This window comes from Pipistrellus hanaki, assembly GCF_964339955.1.
Source record: "Pipistrellus hanaki genome assembly, chromosome: 9".
Taxonomy (NCBI): Eukaryota; Metazoa; Chordata; class Mammalia; order Chiroptera; family Vespertilionidae; genus Pipistrellus; species Pipistrellus hanaki.
This window is the reverse complement of record NC_140511.1, coordinates 79334645-79357277: the sequence shown is the minus strand read 5'-3', so window position 1 is coordinate 79357277 and position 22633 is coordinate 79334645. Positions and strand designations below refer to the sequence as shown.

General features: G+C 64.4%; 3 protein-coding genes across 4 annotated transcripts in view; 2 read left to right on the top strand and 1 right to left on the bottom strand.

The window, feature by feature from the left end:
- RNASEH2C (ribonuclease H2 subunit C) overlaps positions 1–22633 on the top strand; it is a 56063-nt gene that overhangs the window by 19074 nt on the left and 14356 nt on the right. The window lies entirely within an intron of this gene.
- Positions 612–9441, top strand: RELA (RELA proto-oncogene, NF-kB subunit). Its single transcript, XM_084893841.1, has 11 exons — positions 612–794; positions 1295–1321; positions 1418–1569; positions 1668–1816; positions 2664–2755; positions 3099–3230; positions 4491–4595; positions 4771–4983; positions 7052–7132; positions 7224–7298; positions 8045–9441. The coding sequence occupies exons 1-11, from the start codon at positions 788–790 to the stop codon at positions 8659–8661; spliced, it is 1650 nt and encodes a 549-aa protein (XP_084749967.1). The 5' UTR covers positions 612–787; the 3' UTR covers positions 8662–9441.
- On the bottom strand, positions 11558–22489 carry SIPA1 (signal-induced proliferation-associated 1). The gene is made up of 16 exons (XM_084893826.1): positions 22411–22489; positions 19090–19855; positions 18351–18478; positions 18095–18271; positions 17113–17287; positions 16319–16422; positions 15931–16088; positions 15240–15855; positions 14627–14901; positions 13012–13233; positions 12775–12886; positions 12584–12692; positions 12390–12491; positions 12246–12300; positions 11984–12062; positions 11558–11893 (listed from the first exon to the last, which is right to left on the bottom strand). Exons 2-16 carry the CDS (start codon positions 19766–19768, stop codon positions 11783–11785), a joined length of 3102 nt encoding a protein of 1033 aa, XP_084749952.1. The 5' UTR covers positions 19769–19855; positions 22411–22489; the 3' UTR covers positions 11558–11782.

Here is a 22633-nt window from a genome sequence, read left to right as displayed (position 1 = left end):
GCCGCCCGCCGGGAGCACCCTGCCTCCGGCCTCGGGGCTGAGCACCCCGCCTCCGGCCGAGGCCGCCGCCGGGGCTGCGCCGAGGCCCGCGGGGGTGGGGGTCCCCGGACACCGCCCAGCGGGGCCGCTCCGGCCGCTCCGTCCCTCCCGGGGGTCCGGGCCTCCTGAGGGGCAGCCAGGCCGCAGGGACGAGGCCCGGGGACACACCGCCCGGGCGCCCTGCCCCCAGGGCCCGGGCTGCGGAGTGAGGTCCGCACACCGCGCTGTCCTCCGCGTAGCAGCTCCCCGCCCCCCTCCGGGCCCGGCGGAGCCCCCCCCGCGGCGAGGCCGGCGGCGGGCGCACCCTCCGCCGTCGGGAACGCGGCCCGCGCTCGGCCCCGGCCTCCTGCGGGCGGGCGGCCGCGCTGGCGGCGCTCCAGGCGGTGACATCACCGCCCCTCCGCGGCGGGGGGGCCCCGAAATCCCCTAACTGAGCCACCGCCGGCCCGCCCTCCGGCGCGGCGCAGCCCAGAGCGACCGAGCGGCCGCCCGCAGCGCGCAGGACAGAGCCCCGGCCCCGGCCCCGGCCCCCGGCGCGGCGCCCCGCCAGCCCGGCGGCCGCGGCCTGAGGCGGAGCGGAGGCCCCGCGGCGGCAGGAGCGGCGGCGGCGGCGGCGGCAGCGCGCAGGCGCGCCTTCCCGGCAGTGACCGCGGCGGCGGCGCATTTCCGCCTCTGGCGAATGGCTCCGCAGTAGCGCCCGCGCCCAGCTGCGACCCCGGCCCCGCCCCCGGGCCCCGGGACCCCGGCCATGGACGGTGAGGGCGCCGGGCCGCGGTGGGCGTGCGGCGCGGGGCCGCGGCGGGACCCCCGCGCGCCTTCCGCCCCGTCCTGCGCGGAGGGGCCGCGGGGGCCGCGGGGCGGGGCGGGCGGGGCGGCTCGCGGGCCCTCCCTCCGGGTGGCCGCGACCTGGGCTCAGTAGGGGGCGGAAGCGGGGGCTTTGACTCAGTTTCCCCCCGGGCTGCGGGGCAGTTCTGAGTCCGCGCCCCTGTTGGGGGAGAGTGTGCCTGACTCGGTTTCCTCTCAGGATCCCGGTGGGAGGGGCCGCCCCGTCGCTTCCCTTAGGGAAGTAGAAAGGGCCCTGACTCAGTTTCCCCGAGTGAAGGGGAAACGCCATCCCGGGGTTCCTGGCTCCTCTCCCACCCCTGAGATCCGCTCAGGTTCCAGGGGGCAGGCCCTGACTCAGTTTCCCCGGGAGGCCCTCCCCGGTGGAGCTGGGAAGGGGCCTGTGCTGACCCTTTTCTCCCTCCCTTTTCAGACCTGTTCCCCCTCATCTTCCCCTCGGGTAAGTGGACCTCCTCCCGCCCTGAGGGCCGCCGGCGCGGGGGGCGGGCGCCGCCTGACGGGCTGTGTGTCCGCCTGACGGGCTGTGTGTCCGCAGAGCCCGCCCAGGCGCCCGGCCCCTTCGTGGAGATCATCGAGCAGCCCAAGCAGCGGGGCATGCGCTTCCGCTACAAGTGCGAGGGCCGCTCGGCGGGCAGCATCCCCGGCGAGAGGAGCACGGACACCACCAAGACCCACCCCACCATTAAGGTCAGCGGGGCCTGCAGGGCCGGGGCGGGGGGCGGGGGGGGGGGGGGAAACCCGGGTCTGGAACTCCTGAGCCTCAGCGCGCTCTGTGCTTCGGACAGATCAATGGCTACACGGGGCCAGGGACGGTTCGCATCTCCCTGGTCACCAAGGACCCCCCGCACCGGCCGCACCCCCACGAGCTGGTAGGGAAAGACTGCCGGGATGGCTTCTACGAGGCTGAGCTCTGCCCGGACCGCTGCATCCACAGGTGAGCTCCCGCAGCCCGTGCTTCGGGGTGAGGTGGGAGGACAAGGCGAGGGCCGGGGTCACTGTTACCGAGTTCTTCTTCCCGGACACGGGGCAGAATCCTCCCTGCTGCTCTGTCCCCAGCTCTGCAGGCAGAGTCCTTGGTCTTGAAAGGATGTGTATGTCTGATCTCTGAAGCAGATCTACGTCATTGCAGCGCAAGTGGGAAGCCATATCAGATGGGGCTGGGTCCCTAATTACCTCTGACCCTAACCGTGTGGCTGGAACATGTCTTTCTCACCAGAAAGAAAACCATAGAACCAACAGTCTCCCCTGGAGCTTACGTGCCAGTTGACAGAAACAGGCTGTAAATAAAAATATAAATAATAAGCAAAACCCTGCTTGAGAGTAATACTCTAAAGAGGAAGATGAAACAGGAATAAGTCGGAGAATAGCCTGGGTGGGGAGGCGAGGGAGCTGGGCTCATTGGTTTGGACTGGGAGGGCAGGGAGACCTCCTCCGGGTAAGATGCAGGGGAGCTGGAGCCGGGAGGCTCCGAGAGGACATTCCGAGCAGAAGGAACAAGGGCAGAGGCCCTGACGCGGGAATGAGGCTAGCGTGTTTGCAGAACAGAAAAGCCGCTGTGACTGAGGGTGGGAGCTGGCAGGGCTGTGGCGAGGGCCAGGTCACAGGCAGAGGGTCTTGTCAGCCAGGAAGGAGTGGGCTTCACTGCAGCACAGCGGGAAGCCATGCCAGAGGGTAAGCATGGCATGGTGGGCTGGTGAGGGGACAGGGAAGGAAGGGACAGACGGGGTGAGGCAGGAGGGCCCAGGCTGCTGGGGACGGCACCTGACACCTGGGGCACTCAGCTTCCAGAACCTGGGGATCCAGTGTGTGAAGAAGCGGGACCTGGAGCAGGCCATCAGTCAGCGCATCCAGACCAACAACAACCCCTTCCAAGGTGAGGGCCCGCCCAGAGCGCCCCCACCCTCTGTCACCCTTCCGAGGCCACCTCCCTGCATCTCCCTCATTGGCCAAGACTCACAGTACAGCTGGACTCTGGCTGGCCATTCGGCCACTCCCATTTTACCACTGGGGAGACAGACCCAGAGAGGGGACATGACAGCCAGGGTCGCGCAGGTCAGTGATGGGTCTAGAACCTTCCCTTCCTCCTCTAGGAGCCTCCTGTTTCACACACCCTCAAACAGCCCTTCCTAGCCCCAGCTTTCTGCCCCCCCCCCGCCCCGCCCCCCCCGCCCCGCCCCCCCCCCCCCCCCCCCCCTTGACAGCTGCTCTCCTGGCAGTTCCCATAGAGGAGCAGCGCGGAGACTACGACCTGAATGCTGTGCGGCTCTGCTTCCAGGTGACAGTGCGGGACCCATCGGGCAGGCCCCTCCGCCTGCCTCCTGTCCTCTCTCATCCCATCTTTGACAACCGTGAGTGGCCAGGGAGTGCAGGAAGGGAGAGGAGTGGGCCTGTGAGGAGAAGGAGTTGGTGGTTATGGCCGCGAGGGGCACTCTGGCTTCGTTCGGTCATCCGGCCTTTTCGTCGTCTGTGTGCAGTCCTGCTGGCCGGGGAGGCAAGGCAGGCAAGGCTCAGCTGCCCTGGGGTGCAGCTTCCAGGCCGGCGGGGAGTTAGATGAAAGGATGCGTGCCTAGAGCTGTAGTAATGACTCCAGGAAATGAGCTCCCAGAAGCAAGACCATGTTAGAAAGTAATAATTCAGTGATGAAAGCTGACAGGAAGTTCACAGATCAATTGGGCTGACATTGATTAATTGCAGTCTTTAATTAAATAACCAAAAGCGCCGAGACCGGTTTGGCTCAATGGATAGAGCGTCGGCTTGGGGACTGAGGGGTCCCGGATTCGATTCCGGTCAAGGGCATGTACCTTGGTTGCGGGCATATCCCCAGTAGGGGGTGTGCAAGAGGCAGCTGATCGATGACTCTCTCTCATCGATGTTTCTAACTTTCTAACTCTCTCCCTTTCTCTCTGTACAAAATCAATAAAATATATTTAAAAAAAAAAAAATAACCAAAAGGATGAATGAAAACAAAGGGCTCTTGCCCTGGCCGGTGTTGCTCAGTGGTTGGGCATTGCTCCATGCACCAAAAGATTACCAGTTTGATTGCTGGTCCGGCACATGCCTGGGTTGCTGGCTTGATCCCCAGTGGGGAGCGTGCAGGAGGCAGCCTATTCTTGTTACATCCTCACATTGATGTTTCTCTTTCTCCCTTCCTCTATCTAAAAATCAATAGAAGTATTCTAAAAAAATATAATACAAGAGCTCTAGGCCCTAAGGACAGGAAACTAGAATGCATGGGCCGGGGGTGGGGGTGGGGTGGGGGTTCTGGAGGGAAGGGTTCATTGCCAAAGTGGGTGTAATCAACTGAGAAAGGAGGTGTGGCCAGACTGGTTCCCACGGACTGTAACTCCATGAGGGCAGACATGCTTCGGTTTGAGTCGTCGCATTGATGCCTAGAGGAGTGCGGGGCACACAGTAGGGCTAGAGGAGAGACGGGTGCTGAGTTGGTTGGGGTGAGGAGCAGTGGGAATGGTTGAACCGTGGCTGCAAAGGTGTGGCCAGCAAGCTCTGCAGATGCTGGCTTTGGGATGCACCAGGATGTTGCGTCCTCGGTAGGCCAGTCCTGGAGACCTCTGGTGGTTCAGGGCTTTCTTCCTTGTTCCCACCCGCAGGCGCCCCCAACACAGCGGAGCTCAAGATCTGCCGCGTGAACCGGAACTCCGGGAGCTGCCTGGGCGGGGACGAGATCTTCCTGCTGTGTGACAAGGTGCAGAAAGGTACGTCCAGGAAGCAGGGCGAGACTGGAGCAGGGTGCGGGCGAGGCGGAGCAGAGGTGGGAAATGGGGGAACCGGTTTAATGCTCCCCCACCACCTCGGGGAAGCCTGTGAGCGATGGGGTGGGTGGGCTGCGGGTGAGGCGAGCGCAGCCCACACGGCCGCTCTCTCCCGCAGAGGACATCGAGGTGTACTTCACGGGGCCGGGCTGGGAGGCCCGCGGCTCCTTCTCACAAGCCGACGTGCACCGGCAAGTGGCCATTGTGTTCCGGACGCCTCCCTACGCGGACCCCACCCTGCAGGCCCCCGTGCGCGTCTCCATGCAGCTGCGGCGGCCCTCGGACCGGGAGCTCAGCGAGCCCATGGAGTTCCAGTACTTGCCGGACACAGGTACGCAGACACAACGGAGGGCGGCTCAGCCGAGGAGAGTGGAGAGCGAGGCCGGGCTGGGTGTAGCTGAGTCTGAAGCTGGAGCTGGTGGGATTGACTCAGTAATCACTTTCTTTCTGGCCTTGCTTAGTAATAACAATATTCAAGACTATTGAGCTCTCATTGCACTCTTGCATCTATTTCAAGCATATCAGTGCATCGCCTGATTTTATTCTCAGGAACTCTTTGAGGTAGGAGATAGCATCTAATCTGCCTGAGGTCACACAGATAGTGAACCAGAGTCAGCAACTGAACGCAGGTCCTTTGACCACGCCGTGTCTCTTGTCACTGTCACACGGCATGGTTTCGTCAAGGCTTTTGTGCATCTCACCACAGTAGGAACGGCCAGAATGATCCTCTGTCCAGTGCCCCTCATCAAGCCTGTTTTCTGCCCTAGGAGCTTGAAAAGCAGCCCCCAAACCAGCCAGCAATTCACTCCACAAATAAGTATTGAGGGCCACTTGATGCCAGGGCCTGTGCCAGGTATTGTGAACACAGAGATGACTAAGACGTGGTCCCTGACCCCAGAGGTTCAGTCACATGAGGAAGCCATGCAAACAGAGTGACTTGTGAAACGGAGGGAGGTATGTGCTGGAGGCAGCAGCAGGAGGAGGTGGCACTGAGATGGAGAAAGGTAGAAGCACGCCCCCAGGCAGGCGCACAGCGCCGGGGAGGGAGGGTGTTGGAGCATGCACAGTGTTTGGGGCAGCTTTGTGGTGGGAGGTGGCACTGGGCAGTGAGCAGGCCCAGGCAGGAGAGCCATGAATGTTAGGTTTCGTCCTGAAGGCAGTGGGCAGCCACCGAAGGTTTTTAAGCGGAGAGGTGATGTGAGCAGGTCTGGAAGCTCACCCTGGCAACGGTGAGCAGAGGATCTGGGAGGGAGAGGCTGGAGGCTGGAGGCCATGCTGGACGGTGTCACGGTAGTCCAGGAAGAGAAGACTCTGCCTGAGCCTTGCAGAGGGAATGGCAGCACGCTGGCATACACTGCTGTCCTCTGTTACCCAGCAGCCCCTCAGCCCTTTCTGAGTTTCACACACCGAGCTCGTCCCGCCTCCGGACCTGTGTTCTCGCTGTCGCCTCTGAAGCGCTTGGCCCCAGGCCTTCATGTGATGGCTTGCCCAGTGCTTTCCTGGCCATCTCTGAGCGAGACTCTCTGACCTCTCCTTGGGGACTGGCCTTCACCTGTGTCTTCCTTGGTGCTCTTTTACCACTTTGTTTGGTGGTTTCCCTGCCCTCTGCCACCAGGATGTCAACTCTTGGGAGCAGGAACCTTGTCTGGTTACTCAGGGCTGTATCCACCGTGGCTACATGGAGCATGGCACATAGGTGGTGGTTGGTAAATAAATGTTAAGTCAGTGAAAGGTGTGAGTGAGAGGAAGATGCTGAGGATGGTTCCAAGATTTCTGATTTCTGCAGCGTTGGTGGTATAGCGGTGAACATAGCTGCCTTCCGAGATTGCTAGCTTTGGTGACAGGGCAGACGGGTGGGGAGGGAGCACGGGAGGAGAGATGTGAGGCTGGCTCTGGACTGATGGTGTTGAGTACTTGGGAGTTACCCAGTTGCTGCTATAGCTAGAAAGACAGTTCTGAAAGCTCTGACTCAACTAGCAAGCTCGCAAAGAAGATGCCTCTGTGGGAGCCGGAGCAGGCCTGTGAGGCCTCAGCTGTCCCCGAGCACAGGAGATCACCGCCAGGCCTGGACCGAGGCTGGAGATGAGCTAGGAGTGAGCAGTGCAAGGAAGAGGATGAGCTGAGATTGGGGCCTCATGAGGCCCCCGTTCTCCCAGGTCAGGGCCCCTCCACTTGGAGGCACTCCTGTGCCCTTCGAAGGAGACAGATTCAGACAGAGACTTCTCAGAAAGCTGGGGGATTCTTAGGGTCACTGAGTGTCATGCAGCTCTTCTCACTGACCGGGGAGGTTTGGAGAAAGGGTTTCAGGGAAGCTTGGCTCATCGCCTTCCTCCTGAGGGCCTTGGAGAGCTTGGGGTCTAGCTGAGAAGAACGACTCATTTCTCCCATTACTTTCCCAGATGATCGTCACCGGATTGAGGAGAAACGCAAAAGGACATACGAGACCTTCAAGAGCATCATGAAGAAGAGTCCTTTCAATGGTGAGTGGCGGTGGGGAGGTTAGAGAAGGCACGGGGGAGGGGGGGGTTGGAGACCCTGGGGGCCAAGAACTGACCCGGACCTGCTCCACAGGACCCACCGACCCCCGGCCTCCTCCCCGGCGCATCGCAGTGCCTTCCCGCAGCTCGACTTCCGTCCCCAAGCCAGGTAACCGTTTGCTATTGTCACTGGAATTAAAGGCTTAAATCTGTTCCATCTGTGGCTCACACACGCGCTGGGAGAGGACAGAGCGGCCAGCCTCATCCGCAGGTGTCTGGAGGCTGCTGCGTGTTGGGCTCGTGTTTCTCAGGGCCTGAAGCCTAATTATCTCTGCCAGAGCCGTCTGGAGAGGTAAAGTGCAGGTCCCGAGCCCTTACACATCTGGAATTAGGAGCTTTGGAAGTGTGGTCAGGAGCCAGCCAATGCACAGAGAGGTCTGAGGACCGCTGTGCCCGTTAGAAACTCCAGATTGGATACCGGGGATCCAGAGTTCAAAAGGACGGTCTCTGCCTTCAGCTCTCAGTTGAATTAGGGAAACAAAAATCACGTCCAAAGCAGCAAAATGCATGTGCTGGTGTGTGGCTCAGACAAGAGTGGTGTCCTTCAGGCCACACTTCCGGATACTCTGTGGGCCCATGCCTCCTGGGGCTTGGCTTTTCAGCTATAAGATGACACGTGACCAGCTGACTCCTGACAGCATCCCTTCCTGTGATGGCTGGAAGAGCTTTCTGGCTGGTGTGGATAGGGCTCCAGGGAGGTGGGGCAGGAACTGGACCCCCAGCCTAGACAGATTGGGTGAAGGATGCTGGCCAGACTCACAGGGAGGGGTTGGTCCTGTGCGTACTGATGGGCTGGGATACAGAGGACAGTGGTCTCAGGCTTCCTCTGACCCTTTCTCTCTGTCTCTCTTCCAGCTCCCCAGCCCTATCACTTTACGCCATCCTCCCTCAGCACCATCAACTTTGAGGAGTTTTCCCCCATGATCTTTTCTGAGCAGATCCCAAACCAGCCCTCAGCCATGGCACCAGCCCCTCTCTCAGCCATGGCACCTGCCCCTCCCTCAGCCATGGCACCAGCTCTGGTTCAGACCCCAGGCCCTGTCCAAATCCTAGCCTCCAGCCTTGCTCAGGCTGTGGCCCCGCCTGCCCCCAAGCCCACCCCGGCAGGGGAAGGGGCACTGACGGACGCCCTGCTACAGCTGCAGTTTGACGCTGATGAAGACCTGGGGTCCCTGCTGGGCAATAATTCTGACCCGGCCGTGTTCACGGACCTGGCATCTGTCGACAACTCTGAGTTTCAGCAGATGCTGAGCCAGGGTGTGTCTATGGCCCCCCACACAGCGGAGCCCATGCTGATGGAGTACCCTGAGGCTATAACACGCCTGGTGTCAGGGTCCCAGAATCCCCCTGACCCAGCTCCTGCTCCCCTGGGCCCCTCTGGCCTCTCCAACGGCCTCCTGTCAGGGGATGAAGACTTTTCCTCCATCGCAGACATGGACTTCTCAGCCCTGCTGAGTCAGATTAGCTCCTAAGTGGGGTGACACCTGCCTTGCCCGGAGCAGGGGGTGCGGAGATGGAAGCCCTCCCAAAGCAAGCACTTATGGATTCTGGGGGAGGGGTGCTCCACCTGCCCCGACTTCTTTGGGTGATGTCTTTGTGGTGGTGGGGGTTGCATTTTATTCTTTCATCGGCAATATCTCTCATTTTGGAGGTGCTTAAGCAGAAGCATTAACTTCTCTGGAAATGGCGTTGGGAGGACTCAGACCCCTCCCTTGTCCTGATGTTCAGCTCCTCTCTGTAGAGAATTCTGGAGGCTCCCATCACCACCCTCCAGCTTCTAGTACTCTCCTAGAGAGAGGGACAGGCTGGAGCTACGCCTCGGAGGCCACAAAGCCTTATTATCAAGTGTCTTCCTCAAATCATGGATTCATTTACACTTGAGCCAAAATGATGCCCCTGTTACCAGCTCTTCCGTGGTGCTGGCATTTCCCTTGTGCCTAACACCAGCATTTGAGAGGCTGGACTTCCTGCCCTGCCAAGGACTCTTGCCGGCTCTTGCTTTGCTCAGCTGTGGCTGAGGAGACTGGTGGGACAGCTCTGGCCCTCTCCTCTCCTCTCCATGATCCAGGGAGGTTAGGTCTGAGACTTTTCTGTTCCCCTTTTTTAAGTGCCTTAATAGGGCGAGTTGTTTGGAGAGTGGGGGGGAGGGCAGGCTGGCAGCTCTCCAGTCAACAGGCTCAGTTTTTACTGAAGAATCAAAGCAGTTGGACTCTTGCTTTCACTCTGAACTAATAAACTTGTTGCCAAGCCTATCAGAGGTTTGCCTTCTTTCATCACACTCACGCTGGTCACGTCAGACTGGGCATTGGTGATACAGATTTGGATGGATATTTAATCATTGGGGAGCTTGCCCTCTGAGGATGCCCTTAGAAACCCCTAGTCACTGTCCAGTGGATGGAAGGCAGCTAAGATGGGTGGGGTTCTCAGCTTAGTGAAGGCCTCGTAGGGCCTATTGGCTGTGGGGAACTTCAGCTCGTGGATACAGAGGAAGGTGGATTTCAAAGGGACCAGCCAGCATCCGTAGGTGAGCAGGGTAAAAGAACGGTGTGGAAAGGTTCAATGGCGCCAGGCTGTGAAAGATCAAGAATGCTGGACTAAGAGGATTGGACTTCATCTCCGGGGTGGCCAAGGAAGAGTATCTGTTGGGGAAGTGAGTGCCAGGTAAAGGTCTGTGGTTTGGTAGCCTGTTCTAGGACCAAGGACCTAAGAAATCCTAACTCCGCAGCCCCACGGGGCCTAAACAAAGCCAGGCCACGACCCCAAGGGCTAGAACAGAGGCATTTCCGGTTTGGCTTGACGCATGCGCAGTAAATCAGGATTCCGGTGCACTGAACCCGGCCGCGAGGACCAGCCTTTCTGAGTGCGCGTGCGCGCATGTAGCAGTCTGCCCGGAAGCCAGGTAGCGCGCTCGGGGAAAATCCCGGGCGGGTAGCAGATGACGTCTGTGTTCCGGGTGTTGCGGTGTTGCAGGAGGGTGAAGGCAGCAGCGAGCGGTTTATCAGCGGGACTTGCCACAGCAGCTGGCGAGGCCCGTGGGAGCACCGCAGACGGCGCAGGGGCGGCGGGAAGTGGTGAAACCGGAAAATGTCTAGCGTGGACCCCGCTGCAGCCTCTCGGTCAGGGGCGGGGTCAGCGGCGGGGCCTGAACCAGGGTGAGCTCCGCAGGGGTCAGCACCGACTGCACTTCCGTGCGAGGGGCGGGGCCTGACCGGAGCGGCGGGTCAAGACCCGGCGAACCTGCCAGGCAGCCCCGGGGAGGCGGGGCAGATGGAGCCCGGGTCCTGGGCCGCCCGGGGAGCTGGAGGAGGGGCCTTGTCTGGCGGGAGGCTAACCCTAGACTGAGGAAGTGGATGGCGGGGCAGGAGCTGCCCGACATTTGGCCAACCTGCGGCTTAGAGGGGTCCTCCAGCCACGCCTCGGTCCGCTCTTCTTGGCATCCCCAGCGTCCGGCAGTGTCCTCCCGTGACCCCCGGAAACCCTTCCCACACTTCCTGAGTGACCTCATCCTGTTCAGGGCGCACCAGCCCCAAACCCTTATCTCCAGCCTAGACCTCTCTTCTGCGTGCCAGTCCACTGGACAGCTCACACCCACGTCCTCCCCAAAGAGCCCTGCTTCAAATGAGCAGAGCTGTCCCCAGCCTCCGCTCCCCAGCTCCGCGATGGCCCTGTCCTCCAGGGGCTGCCACTGCGGACGCTGCGTTTTCTCCCCAAGCCCAGGTCCTGGCAAGTCCGCCGCCTCCTCCCCATCTCCACCCGTCACGCCTAGTTCAGGCTTCCACTCCCACCAGGGCTGCTGATACAGCCTCCTCCCTGGCTTTGCTTTCTCTGCAGCCAAATCTTGCCTCATTGGTCTCACGTTGAACATCTATCAACGACATGACCAGATCTGTGTTCTGCAGACACACACCCAGAGGGCCCTTCAGGAGGGGAGTAGGCAGTGCAGGCTTGGGAGCTCAGTGACTAGAGAGGAAAGGAGGCGCCTGCATGGAGGAAGTGAGGGAGGGGGGCTTGCAAGGTGAAAAGGGGGTGGTCAGACTCCTTGACCCCTAAACTTCATCCCTTTCCTGTCCTGCAGATCCACCATCTGCCCCTGACTGCAGCCCATCAGGTTTGGCTCCATCAGGGACCTGGCTGGGCCTCGTTTGGATAACTAAGCAGAGCAGGTGTGAGTGAGGCCACGTGCCTCCCACAGACCAAATGGATGTCCGTGAAAGAGAAGCCAAAGGTGGCTGCGCATCAGACACCCCTCAGTGAGCGCCAGCCCAGCCCGGTCCCCTGGGCCTGCCTTTCTGACAGGTCCTGGGAGCCGGCGTCTCTGAGAGCAGAACCCCTTCCCTGTCATGGACATCAAACACAAACGACACAAACTGCGGTGGCTTCTTTAATCCCTGAAGTCCCTTTCTCACAGAATATTTACAAACAGGGACGGGGAGGGCAACTTGGCCACCAGGAACGGGCTGGGGAGTGGGGGCAGTGCTAAGTCACGCCCGTGCGCAGGGCGAGTTCCTGAGGGGGCCGGGGGCCGTGTGACCCCGTGCCCTGAGGGCTGGGCAGTCCGAGCAGGCCCGCGGCCGGGGAGGCTGGCCCCGCGGCTCAGGCCAGGTCCGTGGCAGGCGAGCCCAGGCGCTTGGAGGCCAGGAGCAGGCGGTTGTTGTTCCGCAGGCTGCGGACCTCCTCCTCCAGGGCCGCTCGGTCCGCCTTCTCCTGGGGTGAGGGGCGAGGAGGCAGAGTCAGAACGGTGGCCCCTTTCCTGTGTGGCCCCTGCCATTTCCCCGCACACCCAGCCGCCCGCACCTTCTGCAGGTCCTCCTGCAGTGTCCTGAGCAGCGACTCCAGGTGAGAGACCTTCTCCGACAGGCTCCTGGGTTCTGGCCTGAGCACATGGGGGTCAAGACTCAGCGGGACGGAGGCAGAGGTCATTCCACAGCCTGCCCCAGCCCCCGGAGCGGGCGGCCCGTCTTCTCAGACATAGGTACGGGCTTAAGTCCACGGCGCGGGCACAGGGGGCGCTCACACAGACGCGGGGCGGGGGCCAGGTCAGGGTGGGGGGCCTTACTCAGCGTCAGGTTTGGGGGTTCCTCTGGCTTCTCCACTCTCCGGGATGGGCTGTCCTGCGGGGAAAGAGGAACCCCAGGTCGGTAAAGGAAGTGAGAGCCCCGTCCTTGCCCCTCCCCGCAGCACACACCCTCAGTGGCCTCACCCTCCCGGGACAGCGACTCCAGGATGGTGTTGCAAGTGGAGGCGATTTCCGAGATGGACTGCCACTCGTCCTCCAGGGTGTCCGCGCCCGCCTCGGACATGACTGGGCACAGGAGGAGGCTCAGCCAGGGAAGCCCGGGCCAGCCTGCCCCCTGCCCACCTCCCGTCCTGAGCTCCACCGGGCCCCACACTCACTTTTGCTGATGGAGTTTCGGAGAGACAAGGTTCGTGGCAGGAAGGAGGCCCTCATCTCTGGGGCCGGGTCACCTCTGTCCTCCTCGCCGCGGGGGCCGGCCGGCCCGTCCTGAGGGCGGGGATGGGTGTGACGCCCCCTGTCACCTGTGCCCACCCTGCCTGAAGGGCTCCAGAGCTCTGTTTCTGCTCACCTGGGCGGGGGGCGTCTCCCTGCCGGCCCCGGGAGGCGCCGGCTTGGCCGTGGCGGCCAGCAGGAGGTCTGGGGTGGTGTTGGGCAGGACAGGGGCCTCATCCGACAGGGAGCTGGGAGAGCACGGAGAGCTCAGCGGCAGAAGCTGCACCGCGGCCCTTGCTAGCAGAGGCCGCCTGTCCAGCCTCACTGGGGGCTGGGGGGCGGCGAGGAGAGGGAGGGCGCCGAGAGGGCACACCTGCAGGGCGACGGCGAGCTCTGGCTGTGCAGGAACTCGGTCCTCTCCTCCGCTAGGTCTCCGGGCCCCGGAGGGCCGCCGCCGCCGTCACTCAGGCACACGTGCAGCAGCTGCTGCGTGGTGGGCATCAGGCCCACTTCGGGGGCCTCCTCCTGCACTGGCTCCGGGGCCCCGCGCCTGCTGGGCTCCTGCAGGGACAGCCTGTACAGCTCCGAGAAGCTCCTGGGGAGGAAGGGCAGCTTCAGGCGGGAACACCTGGTCCCCAGCGTCCGCACCCCCAGCCCGCCATCAGCTGTGGGGCTCCCTTCCGGGAGGAGAGCCTGCCGCACGCCCTCACAGTGAGAACGTTAGCCTGGCTCCGTCCGTGTTCCCGGACCTAGATTAACCCGCAGTGCCACCCTGGGCGTCCAGGGCAAGTCACTGTCCCTGCTCCTCCTGTGAAACGGGGCAATAGTCCTGAGCTCACGCCACGCTGAGAGGACTAACATAGTAACACAGGTATGCCCAGCTGGTGTTGCTCAGTGATTGAGCGTCAACCAATGAACCAAGTGAACCAGGAGGTCACGGTTCGACTTTGGTCAGGGCACATGCCTGGTCTCAGGTTCCATCCCCAGTGTGGGGTGTGCAGGAGGCAGCCGATCAATGATTCTCATCACTGATGTTTCTCTTTCTCTCTCCCTCTCTGAAATCAATAAAAATATTTTCAAAAAGATAACACGGGCCGAAAACAGTTTGGCTCAGTGGATAGAGCATCGGCCTGCAGACTGAAGGGTCCCAGGTTCAATTCTGGTCAAGGGCATGTACCTTGGTTGCGGCATATCCCCAGTGGGGGGTGTGCAGGAGGCAGCTGATCGATGTTTCTAACTCTCTATCTCTCTCCCATCCTCTGTGTAAAAAATCAATAAAATATATATATTAATTAAAAAAAAAATAGCCGAAGCCGGTTTGGCTCAGTGGTAGAGCGTTGGTCTGCAGACTGAAAGGTCCCAGGTTCGATTCTGGTCAAGGGCATCTACTTTGGTTGCGGGCATATCCCCAGTTGGGGGTGTGCAGGAAGCAGCTGATCAATGTTTCTAACTATCTCTCTCCCTTCCTCTATGTAAAAAATCAATAAAAAATATATATTAAAAAAAAAAAAATAGCCGAAGCCGGTTTGGCTCAGTGGTAGAGCGTTGGTCTGCGGACTGAAAGGTCCCAGGTTCGATTCCGGTCAAGGGCATGTACCTTGGTTGCGGGCACATCCCTGGTAGGGGGTGTGCAGGAGGCAGCTGATCGATGTTTCTCTCATTGATGTTTCTAACTCTCTCCCCCATCCTCTATGTAAAAAATCAATAAAATATATATATTTAAAAAAAGATAACACGGGTAAATCATTTAGCATAGAGACCCAAAAGCTACTGTGTGGGGACCAGATCCAGCCTCTGCCTCTTCTCTTTCAGGTGTGCCTGTTTCTTTACTAATGCAAGCTAAGAACGGCTGAAAAAAATCAGGGCGTTTCATGACACGTGAAGCTCATAAAGCTCAAATGTCAGTAACTAAAGCTTCAGAGCCGGGCACACCATTTATCACTGCACGGAAGGCCCCGGGGCAGCCGCCCCCCGCCCCCCGCGCTGACCTGCGGGGCCGGCCGCCGTCGTCGGGCGGCAGGACGGTGATGCAGACCTTGGGCGCGGCGCGCAGCAGGCGGGCGGCGGCCGCGGGGCCCAGGGCGGGCAGCGTCTGGCCGCACACGCGCAGCAGGCGCGCCCCGGGCCGCAGCCCCGCCGTCTCGGCGAACGTGAAGCGCTCCACGTGCGTGACGAAGCCCTCGGCGTCCGCCTCGAAGCCCAGGCGGCCCTGGCCGTCGCGGGGCAGCGCCAGCTCGCGGGTCTCGCAGCCGCGGCTCACCAGCTGGGAGGGGGGGGGCGTGAGCGGCGATCGGAGGGGGCGCCCCGGCCCCAGCGGGACCCCGGCCCGGCCGCACAGCCCTCCCGGGGCCCCCGACAGGACCCCGCAGCCGCGGCCGAACGGGCTGGGGCTGCCCAGCGCCGCCCCCCAGCGGCTCCCCCCGACGCGCGGAGGGGGGCTGCGAGCGCCGCCCTGCCTCCCCCTTACCCTCCCCGCACCCCGGGCCTCACCTGCCCCCCCCCCGCCCCGTCTCACCTGCAGGCGCCCCCCGCCCCGCCCCCGCCCCCGGCCTCATCTACCCCCCCAGCCCCCCCCCGCCCCGCCCCCGCCCCCGGCCTCACCTGCAGCCGCGCCACCACCTCGCCCACCGCCTGCCCGGGGGCGCCGTCGAAGCGCAGGGCGATGGCCTCCCCGCGGCCGTGGTACAGGTCGAGCTGCCGCTCGGAGAAGGTCCAGGCCAGCACGTCGCGGCAGGCGCAGTTGAAGACCACGCGGCCGTCGCGGGGCGCCACGAGCACCAGCGCCTCGGCGGACACGCCCAGCAGGCAGGGCACCTCGGGCGGCTCGGGGTCCGGGCTGCCCGCCGGGGCCCCCGCCGCGCCCCGGGCCCCGGGCGCCGCGCGCACGCCCCACACCAGCGCGCCCGCCGCCTGCAGCTCGGCGCCCGCGCCCCGCGGCGCCGCCCGCCGCCGCACGCCCAGCGACGGCAGCCCGAAGCGCGACGCCGCGTCCAGCGACGTGGTGGTCACCTCGTTGGCCGCCAGGTCCTGCAGGTACTGCTGGCGCGTGCGCGTGGCCATGGTGTGGAACTGGCGCGCGTGGCCCGCCGCCTGCTCGCCGTTGAGCGCCTTGGCCAGCAGGAAGGCCCGGAAGTCGGCGTCGGCCGCGAAGGGGCCTCCACCTAGGGGCAGAACCGGACCAAAGGCTGGGGTGTCCTGGGTGCGGCTCACGGCCACCCTACGGGAGGAAGACGGCAGTCAGGGCCGCGGGAAGGCTCCGGGGCGCCGGGGCGGGACGGGCGGGGGCGCCCACCTGTAGGAGGTGTGCGGGGTGCAGGGCGCCTGGGCCCGCACCACCAGGAACACGTGCTGGAAGTGCGAGCGGATGGTGCTGGGGCAGAAGGCCTTGCTGCCGGGCTCCTGGAACACGATGGTCACGATGTTGTTGCCGATGTGGCGCTTGCGCAGGAGCTGCGGTCAGATGGGGGGGAGTGGGGGTGAGGGGGACCTGTTTCCCCCTCCCCCCAGTCCCTCCGCATGCAAGCAGGGCGGAACCTGGGCACCGGGGATCCGCCCTTTGAGGAGTGTCAGCAGCCGGGAGGGTTGCTGGAGGTCAGCAGAGCTCAAGCCAAGGCTCAAAGATTGCCATCCCCACAGCACCCCTCCCCGGCCCCCCACAGCACCCCTCCCCGGCCTCACACCTGCTGCTGGTTGTTGGGGGTGTAAGGCAGCATTGTGGACACGTGGAACATGATCTCGTGGTCCTGGTACACCGTGTAGAGCGAGTGCGTGCCGGTGGAGTCGGCTGGGACACAGGGAGAAAGGGTGGTCTGTGCCCCCGCCGGCAGGTGGAACCCTTCCTGCACCAGCCCATGGCCAGGCCGCGGGGTTGTCAGCCTCGGCGGCTCCCTGCCCCCTCCCCCCCACAGGCTCCAGCCGCCAGCCTGGGGTCAGGTTGGGGTGCTGACAGAATGAAGACAGAAATAAGAAATGGCCTGCTAAGAGGGAGGCAGGACAGATGTCCTAGGAGAGGACAGAGAGAGAATGGAAGGCATAAGCGGGGCAATCAGAGGAGGGGTCGCCCCAGTGCCAGCCCCAATCCCTGTCCCAGCTACCCAAAGCACCCTCCGTTCCTGGCCCCGCCCCGGGACAACGAGACAGAAGAGTGACAAGAACCATTGGTTCTCACCAAGGCATCCTGCCCCTCAGCACGGGTCTGCCCCCACCCTCCACCCCCAGCTTCCTGGGTCTCAGAGGGTATTGTTCCACTGATTTTATTTTTTTTAGAGAGAGCGGAAGGGAGAGGGAGAGAGAGAGAAACATCGATGTGAGAGACACACATCAACTGGTTGCTTCCCGCATGCACTCTAACCAGGACCGGGGATTGAGCCTGCAACAGAGGCATGTGCCCTTGCCCAGAGTCAAACCCGGGACCCTTCAGCCCACAGGCTGATGCTCTACCCACTGAGCCAGACTGGCGGGGGCTGGGTCTCACTTTTGGTGTCCAGCTGGGCCCGGTAGCTCTCAAAGCCTTTGAGCCGCACCACGTCGCCCAGCAGCGTCAGGAACTGCATGAAGGCGGGTCCTGCCTCCTGGTTGTTGTACATCTCCTCTTCCGAGCCCTGGCCCGCCCGGCAGTACAGGATGCCCACCTTGCGCTGGAAGCTCAGCTGGGGGCAGGGAAGGCACAGGCACAAGACACAGGCCTCAGTGCCCCCCAGTCCCCCCCACACTGGGTCTCGGGAGCGGATGGGACGCTGGCCTGGAGGCTGGGCTGCCTGGGTGCCCAGCCCTGAGCGCCGCCTCCAAGCTGTGTCCTCGCCTATCAGCAGGGTTTGCGCGTGTGCCCAGCGCTCAGGAGGTAGAGCAGTCCCAGGTGGGACAGGACGGGGAGGGGGTTGGTGCTCCTGTGTCCACAGAGGAGATGATTCATGGAAAGGATCCTACATAGGGTGCCCTGGTCTCCAGATATATTCACATCCTCCTCATCTCAGAGCTAGCCTGCCCCCTGCCCCCTCACACCCCAGCACCCCACCCCAGCCTCTGAGGCCTTGCGTCCCATACCACCAATGCTGCTTGTCTGCTCCCGGCTCCTTTCCACCCGGGGTCAACTGCACCCCGAGGCTCGGTGGCCCCGCCCCCCTTCAGCTCTGGCCTCCCCTCTTCATGCCAATCCTGTCTATACCGTGGCCCCCACTTTAATTTCACCCCCAAGTCCTGCAGCCCAGTCCCACCCCAACTCCTAACCCCCAACTCCCTCCCCAACCCATCAGATCCTCAGGGTCAGGCTCTCAGGCACGGGGTCTGGGCAGGCCCAGGTGATGCGGCGGCTGGTCTGGGTCTGATTGACGGAGGCCGGGCTCCAGGTGGCCGCCCACAGCCTCTCTAACAGCCAGCTTCCTGGGGTTCCCTCCCTGTCCGGGACCACGGTCGGGCTAGGTGCGTGGAGCTGGGCAGGCGGGGTCCCGGCCACTCACCACCTGCTCGTCCAGCGTGAGCAGGGTGCGCGGCACCTTCGGCGAGGCGGAGCCCAGGCGCAGGCAGGAGAGGCTCAGCTTGGGCGCCACGTGCTCCAGAAGCTTTCTCGGGGACAGGCCCCTGGGGGGCCCCGGGGGCAGCACCTCCTCCGAGATGGTGCCCCGGAGGGTCCGGAGCTGCGGGGCAGACGCAGGCGCTCAGGACCCGCACAGGGGGCTGGGGGTGAACCGCGGTCTGCCCCTGCCCCCGGCCCACCTGCGTGGTCCGCACGATGATCCGGTAGCTGTGCAGAGTGCCCCCTCCGCTGCCCTCCTTCTCCTCCCGCCGCAGGCTCACGGCCACGGGGCCCAGCGCCTCGTCCAGCCCGAAGAAGTTCTGGTGTTCTGAGGGGCCAGACAGGGCGGCCAGTCCTGCGCCTGCCCAGCAGTCCCACCCGTGCTGGGCCCCACCCGTCACCAAGTCCCGCTCTGAGGCCCCATCTCATCACCTAGTGCAGACCCTGGACTCAGGCCCCCCCGAAGCCCGCCCACATGCTACCACGCCCAGCGCCTGCCCTCACACCAGGCCCTAAGCCCCTCCACCTCTGCACCCCCCAGCAGGCCTGTCCCAGACTGAGGGCCCAGTGCGGCTTCTCCTCCGCCCACAGCCGCCATGCCCCGCCCACACCTCCCAGGCTCCGGGTGTGTGGACCTCCCTCCTGGACACGACAAGAACCAGGTTCTTGTTAGCGTGGGCTCTCAGGCCTCCGTTTCCCCCCCTCAGAAATGTAGCTGGGAGCTCTCCCAGCCCGAGGGGCATGAGGCTGAGCCCGGAGGAGGCAGGTGGGAGCAGAGGGGCGTGCCGGGCTGGGCGGAGGGGGCCCGGCCGCAGGGAGGTGGTTAGCGCCGGGCCCCGCGAGCAGCGGGCCCAGAGGCAGAGCCTGACCCGGGTCCGGCCCGGGGCCGGGCAGGGAAAGGCCAGTCTCAGTCTGCACCGCGGGGACAGCCCGCCTCACCTTTGTTGTAGAAGTACTTGCGGTAGTAGCCGGCGCCCAGGTCCGCGTGCTCCAGGCTGTAGGCCGAGGTTCGGTTCTGCGGCTCCTCCAGCACCGACACGGCCGCGTTGGGCAGCGCGGGGGGCACTGGCGGGGGCGCCGGCCCGCCCAGGCCCGGCTCGCCCTCGCTGCCCAGCTCGCTCACGAAGCCGGGGGCCTCCAGCAGCAGGTCCGAGCGGGCGGCCCGGGCCTCCGCGGGGGCCGGGGGCCCGGGGCCGGGCTCGGGGGCGCCCGCCGCCCCCCGGGGCCTCGGCGCCCAGTCGAAGAGCAGGCTCTGCACGTCATAGTGGGCGAACCAGCGGGGCTCGGGCACCGGCGGGAAGGCGGGCTCCGGCTCCTCGGCCGGCAGCCCCAGCAGGGCCAGGGGGTCGGAGAAGAGGCGGGGGGGCGCCCCAGCGGGGCGGCCGGCCTCCTCGTGGCTGTGGGCGCGGGCGCGGGGGCTGGCGGGCGTGGGCGGCCGGGCCTCGCCGGCGTCGCTGCCGCTGCGCAGGAGCGGGCCCCGGGCCGCGGCCGGCCGGGGCTCGAAGGTGTGCGGGGTCAGCGGGGGCCGCGCCGGCTGCCGCAGCTTCCGGGCGAAGAGGTCGTCGGTGGGTGCGGGGGCCGCGCCCCGCCGCGGGCTCCCAGCGCCGCCGGCCCACATGGGCGAGCAGCGGGCCTGGGCTCCCGGGGCCCGGCCGCATGGGGGGCGCGGCGCGCCGGACGCTGGTCCCCTCGGCCGGTGTCTGCCCTGCGGGAGGAGGGGTGCTCAGACGGGACGGGGAGAAAACAGGAACCCCGGTTCCCAGCCCGGTCCTCCACCACGCGGGCTGGCTTCCGGCCCCTCTGAGACCATCAAAGCCGCTTCCGCTTTCCTGGCCACTTCCTCTGCCTGGGCTACGGCTTCCAGCCCCTCCTGCGGCCCAGGGCCGGGCTGGGCGGCCGGGGCCCTGGCCCCGAGGGTCGGGAGCCGGGGTGGCCCCCAGGCTGCCAGCGCGCCCCGGCTCCCACTCCCACGCCCGGCGCTGGCCGGGGCCCAGACCCGGGTCCCCACCACGGCCCGGCCCAGGCGGACAGGGGCCTGTCCGGCCGGGACGGGAAACCCGTGGGGCCGCTGGTGTCTGGGTCCTGCCCACTTGACAAAGGGAGGACGTCCTGTCCCCAGAGGCTTTCCTCCCTGCCCTCCCGCTTCCTCTGGGGCCCCGAGAGCTGAGCACCCAGAGGCCAGGTCTCCGTGCCCCGGCCCTCACGGCCCCAAACCTCAAGGACACAGGGGTCCCCAGGGGCACTGGCAGGGCAGCAGGAGTGACAAGAGGACTTCCTTTGGCACAGGAAGTGGCCCCAACTCTGGGCCCAGCCCCCTGCCCAGCCCCACATCCTGAGGAAGGTGCTGGGGTCACACCAGCTCAGTCATGGGACCCAAGTCACACCGGCCCGAAGGACAGGCCTGGCTCAGCCTCTGGCTGGCTGCTGTGGCCGTGCCTGGGGCAGGGGAGTGAGTCCCAATGGCTGGGCCCCTTTTCTGGAGCCGAGACCCGCGGGGATCTCTGCTGCCGGCCTCACCGGTGCTGAGGGAGGTCTGAGCCAGGTGACAGGCCGTCCAACTGAGGACCCTAAGGGGACGCTCTTGCCTGAAGCAATTTCGCGTCAGAGCTCGGGTCTGAGCCTGGGTCTGTCCATTTCCATGAACAGTGCGGTGCCGCCCACGCCTGCCCCTGTGTACAGTGCGGGGCAGATGGGGGCTGGGCCGAGGCTCAAGATCTCACAGGATGTACGGCTGACACCCAGGCCCCGGGGACCTGCTAGGTGCGGAAACGTGTGCGGCCAGGGGCAGGTGCAGAGGGGGCGTGTGAACCCAGGATGGAGGTGGCCGCTAGGGGTGCCGGCATCTGCTAGTGCCATGGTCGGCAAACTGCGGCTCTCGAGCCGCATGCGGCTCTTTGGCCCCCTGAGTGTGGCTCTTCCACAAAATACCACGGCCTGGGCGAGTCTATTTGGAAGAAGTGGCGTTAGAAGAAGTTTTAAGTTTAAAAAATTTGGCTCTCAAAAGAAATTTCAGCCCTAACCAGTTTGGCTCAGGGGATAGAGCGTCGGCCTTCAGACTGAAGGGTCCCGGGTTCGATTCCGGGCAAGGGCATGTACCTTGATTGCGGGCACATCCCCAGTAGAAGGTGTGCGGGAGGCAGCTGATCGATGATTCTCATCGATGTTTCTAACTTGCTATCCCTCTCCCTTCCTCTCTGTAAAAATCAATAAAATATGTTTTTAAAAAAATAAATTTCAATTGCTGTGCTGTTGATATTTGACTCTGTTGACTAATGAGTTTGCTGACCACTGGGCTAGTGGGTCTGTATACATCATCCAATAACACTGTGTGGGGCTGGGACAGGGGCTCTGTGCACCCCTCAGCTAGTTCCAAACCGAGCCAGGGGGGGTCTGCAAGGCTGTCTCCTCCTTGTTCCTCCCAGGACAAGCCCTGACTGACCTGAGCCTCTGATCTCTAATCCCTAAAAGGGGTTAACCAGCCCCTTCCCTCTCAGCACTCAGGGAGACTGGAGGGTGAGGGAAAGCTGGCCATGTGCGAGGTGTGGAGAGGCAGATGCAGCCCGGCTCCGTGTGCCCAGCTCCGGGCCTGGGCGTGCGCTGTGCTGAGTGAGGGGACGGAGGGAGGGGTCGGTCCAGCCCTGCCCTGTGAGCCGAGCTCCGTGTGTGCGAGCCCGCGGGCCGCGCTCGCTGTCTGGCTCCGGGCCAGGCTCCGGCCGTGCCTTGGGGTGTTCCTGGGCTCTGCCCCCCACCAGCAGCTTCACACAGGGTCCATTGAGGCCGGGACATTCCTCCCGGCCTGTGTCACCGGGGAAGGGGGGCTGGCCCCGCCCCCACCGATCCGGAAGGCCCGGCTGCCCCAGGAGAAGGCGCTGGATGCTTCCCAGCACATCTGGAGGTCACGACCCTCCTGCTGCTGCCAGGGGTGCGACAGATGTTTCCTCCGGCCGGCCCGGGCTCGGGGCGGTGTGCAAAGGCGAGGGAGGAGGCCACCCAGGGAGAAGGGAGCCCCCAAACAGGGGAGCCCCGCAGACAGCCAGCCGCGGGGCGGCCGCCTCCCTCCTCCGCGCCCGCGCCCGCCGGCGAGGCAGCCAAGCAGCCAGAGCGGGACCTGGAGCCGCGGGCGAGGGACCCGGCATGCCGGCTGGGACCGGAGCCGGAGGGCGGGTGGGAAGCCACAGCAGCCCGGGCGGCGGGGCCCCTCCCGCACACCCGGCACCGAGCCCGCCGGCCCGTCCTTCCCGCCCCCGCGCCCGCCGGTACCTCTGGGCTCCCGCCTGGGCCGCCTCCCGCGCCGGGTCCCGCTGCCGGCTCTCCGGCCACCGCTCCGGGCGCCGGCTCCGCCTGGGGGCGGGGCCACCGGGGCGGGGCCGCGGGCGGGGCCGCCGGGGCGGGGCGGGGCCGGCCCGGAGCCGCTGGGGAGGGCAGCGCCGGCGGCCAGGCCCGGCCCAGCGAGTGTCCGGCTCTCCGGTCCAGGCCCGGGCTG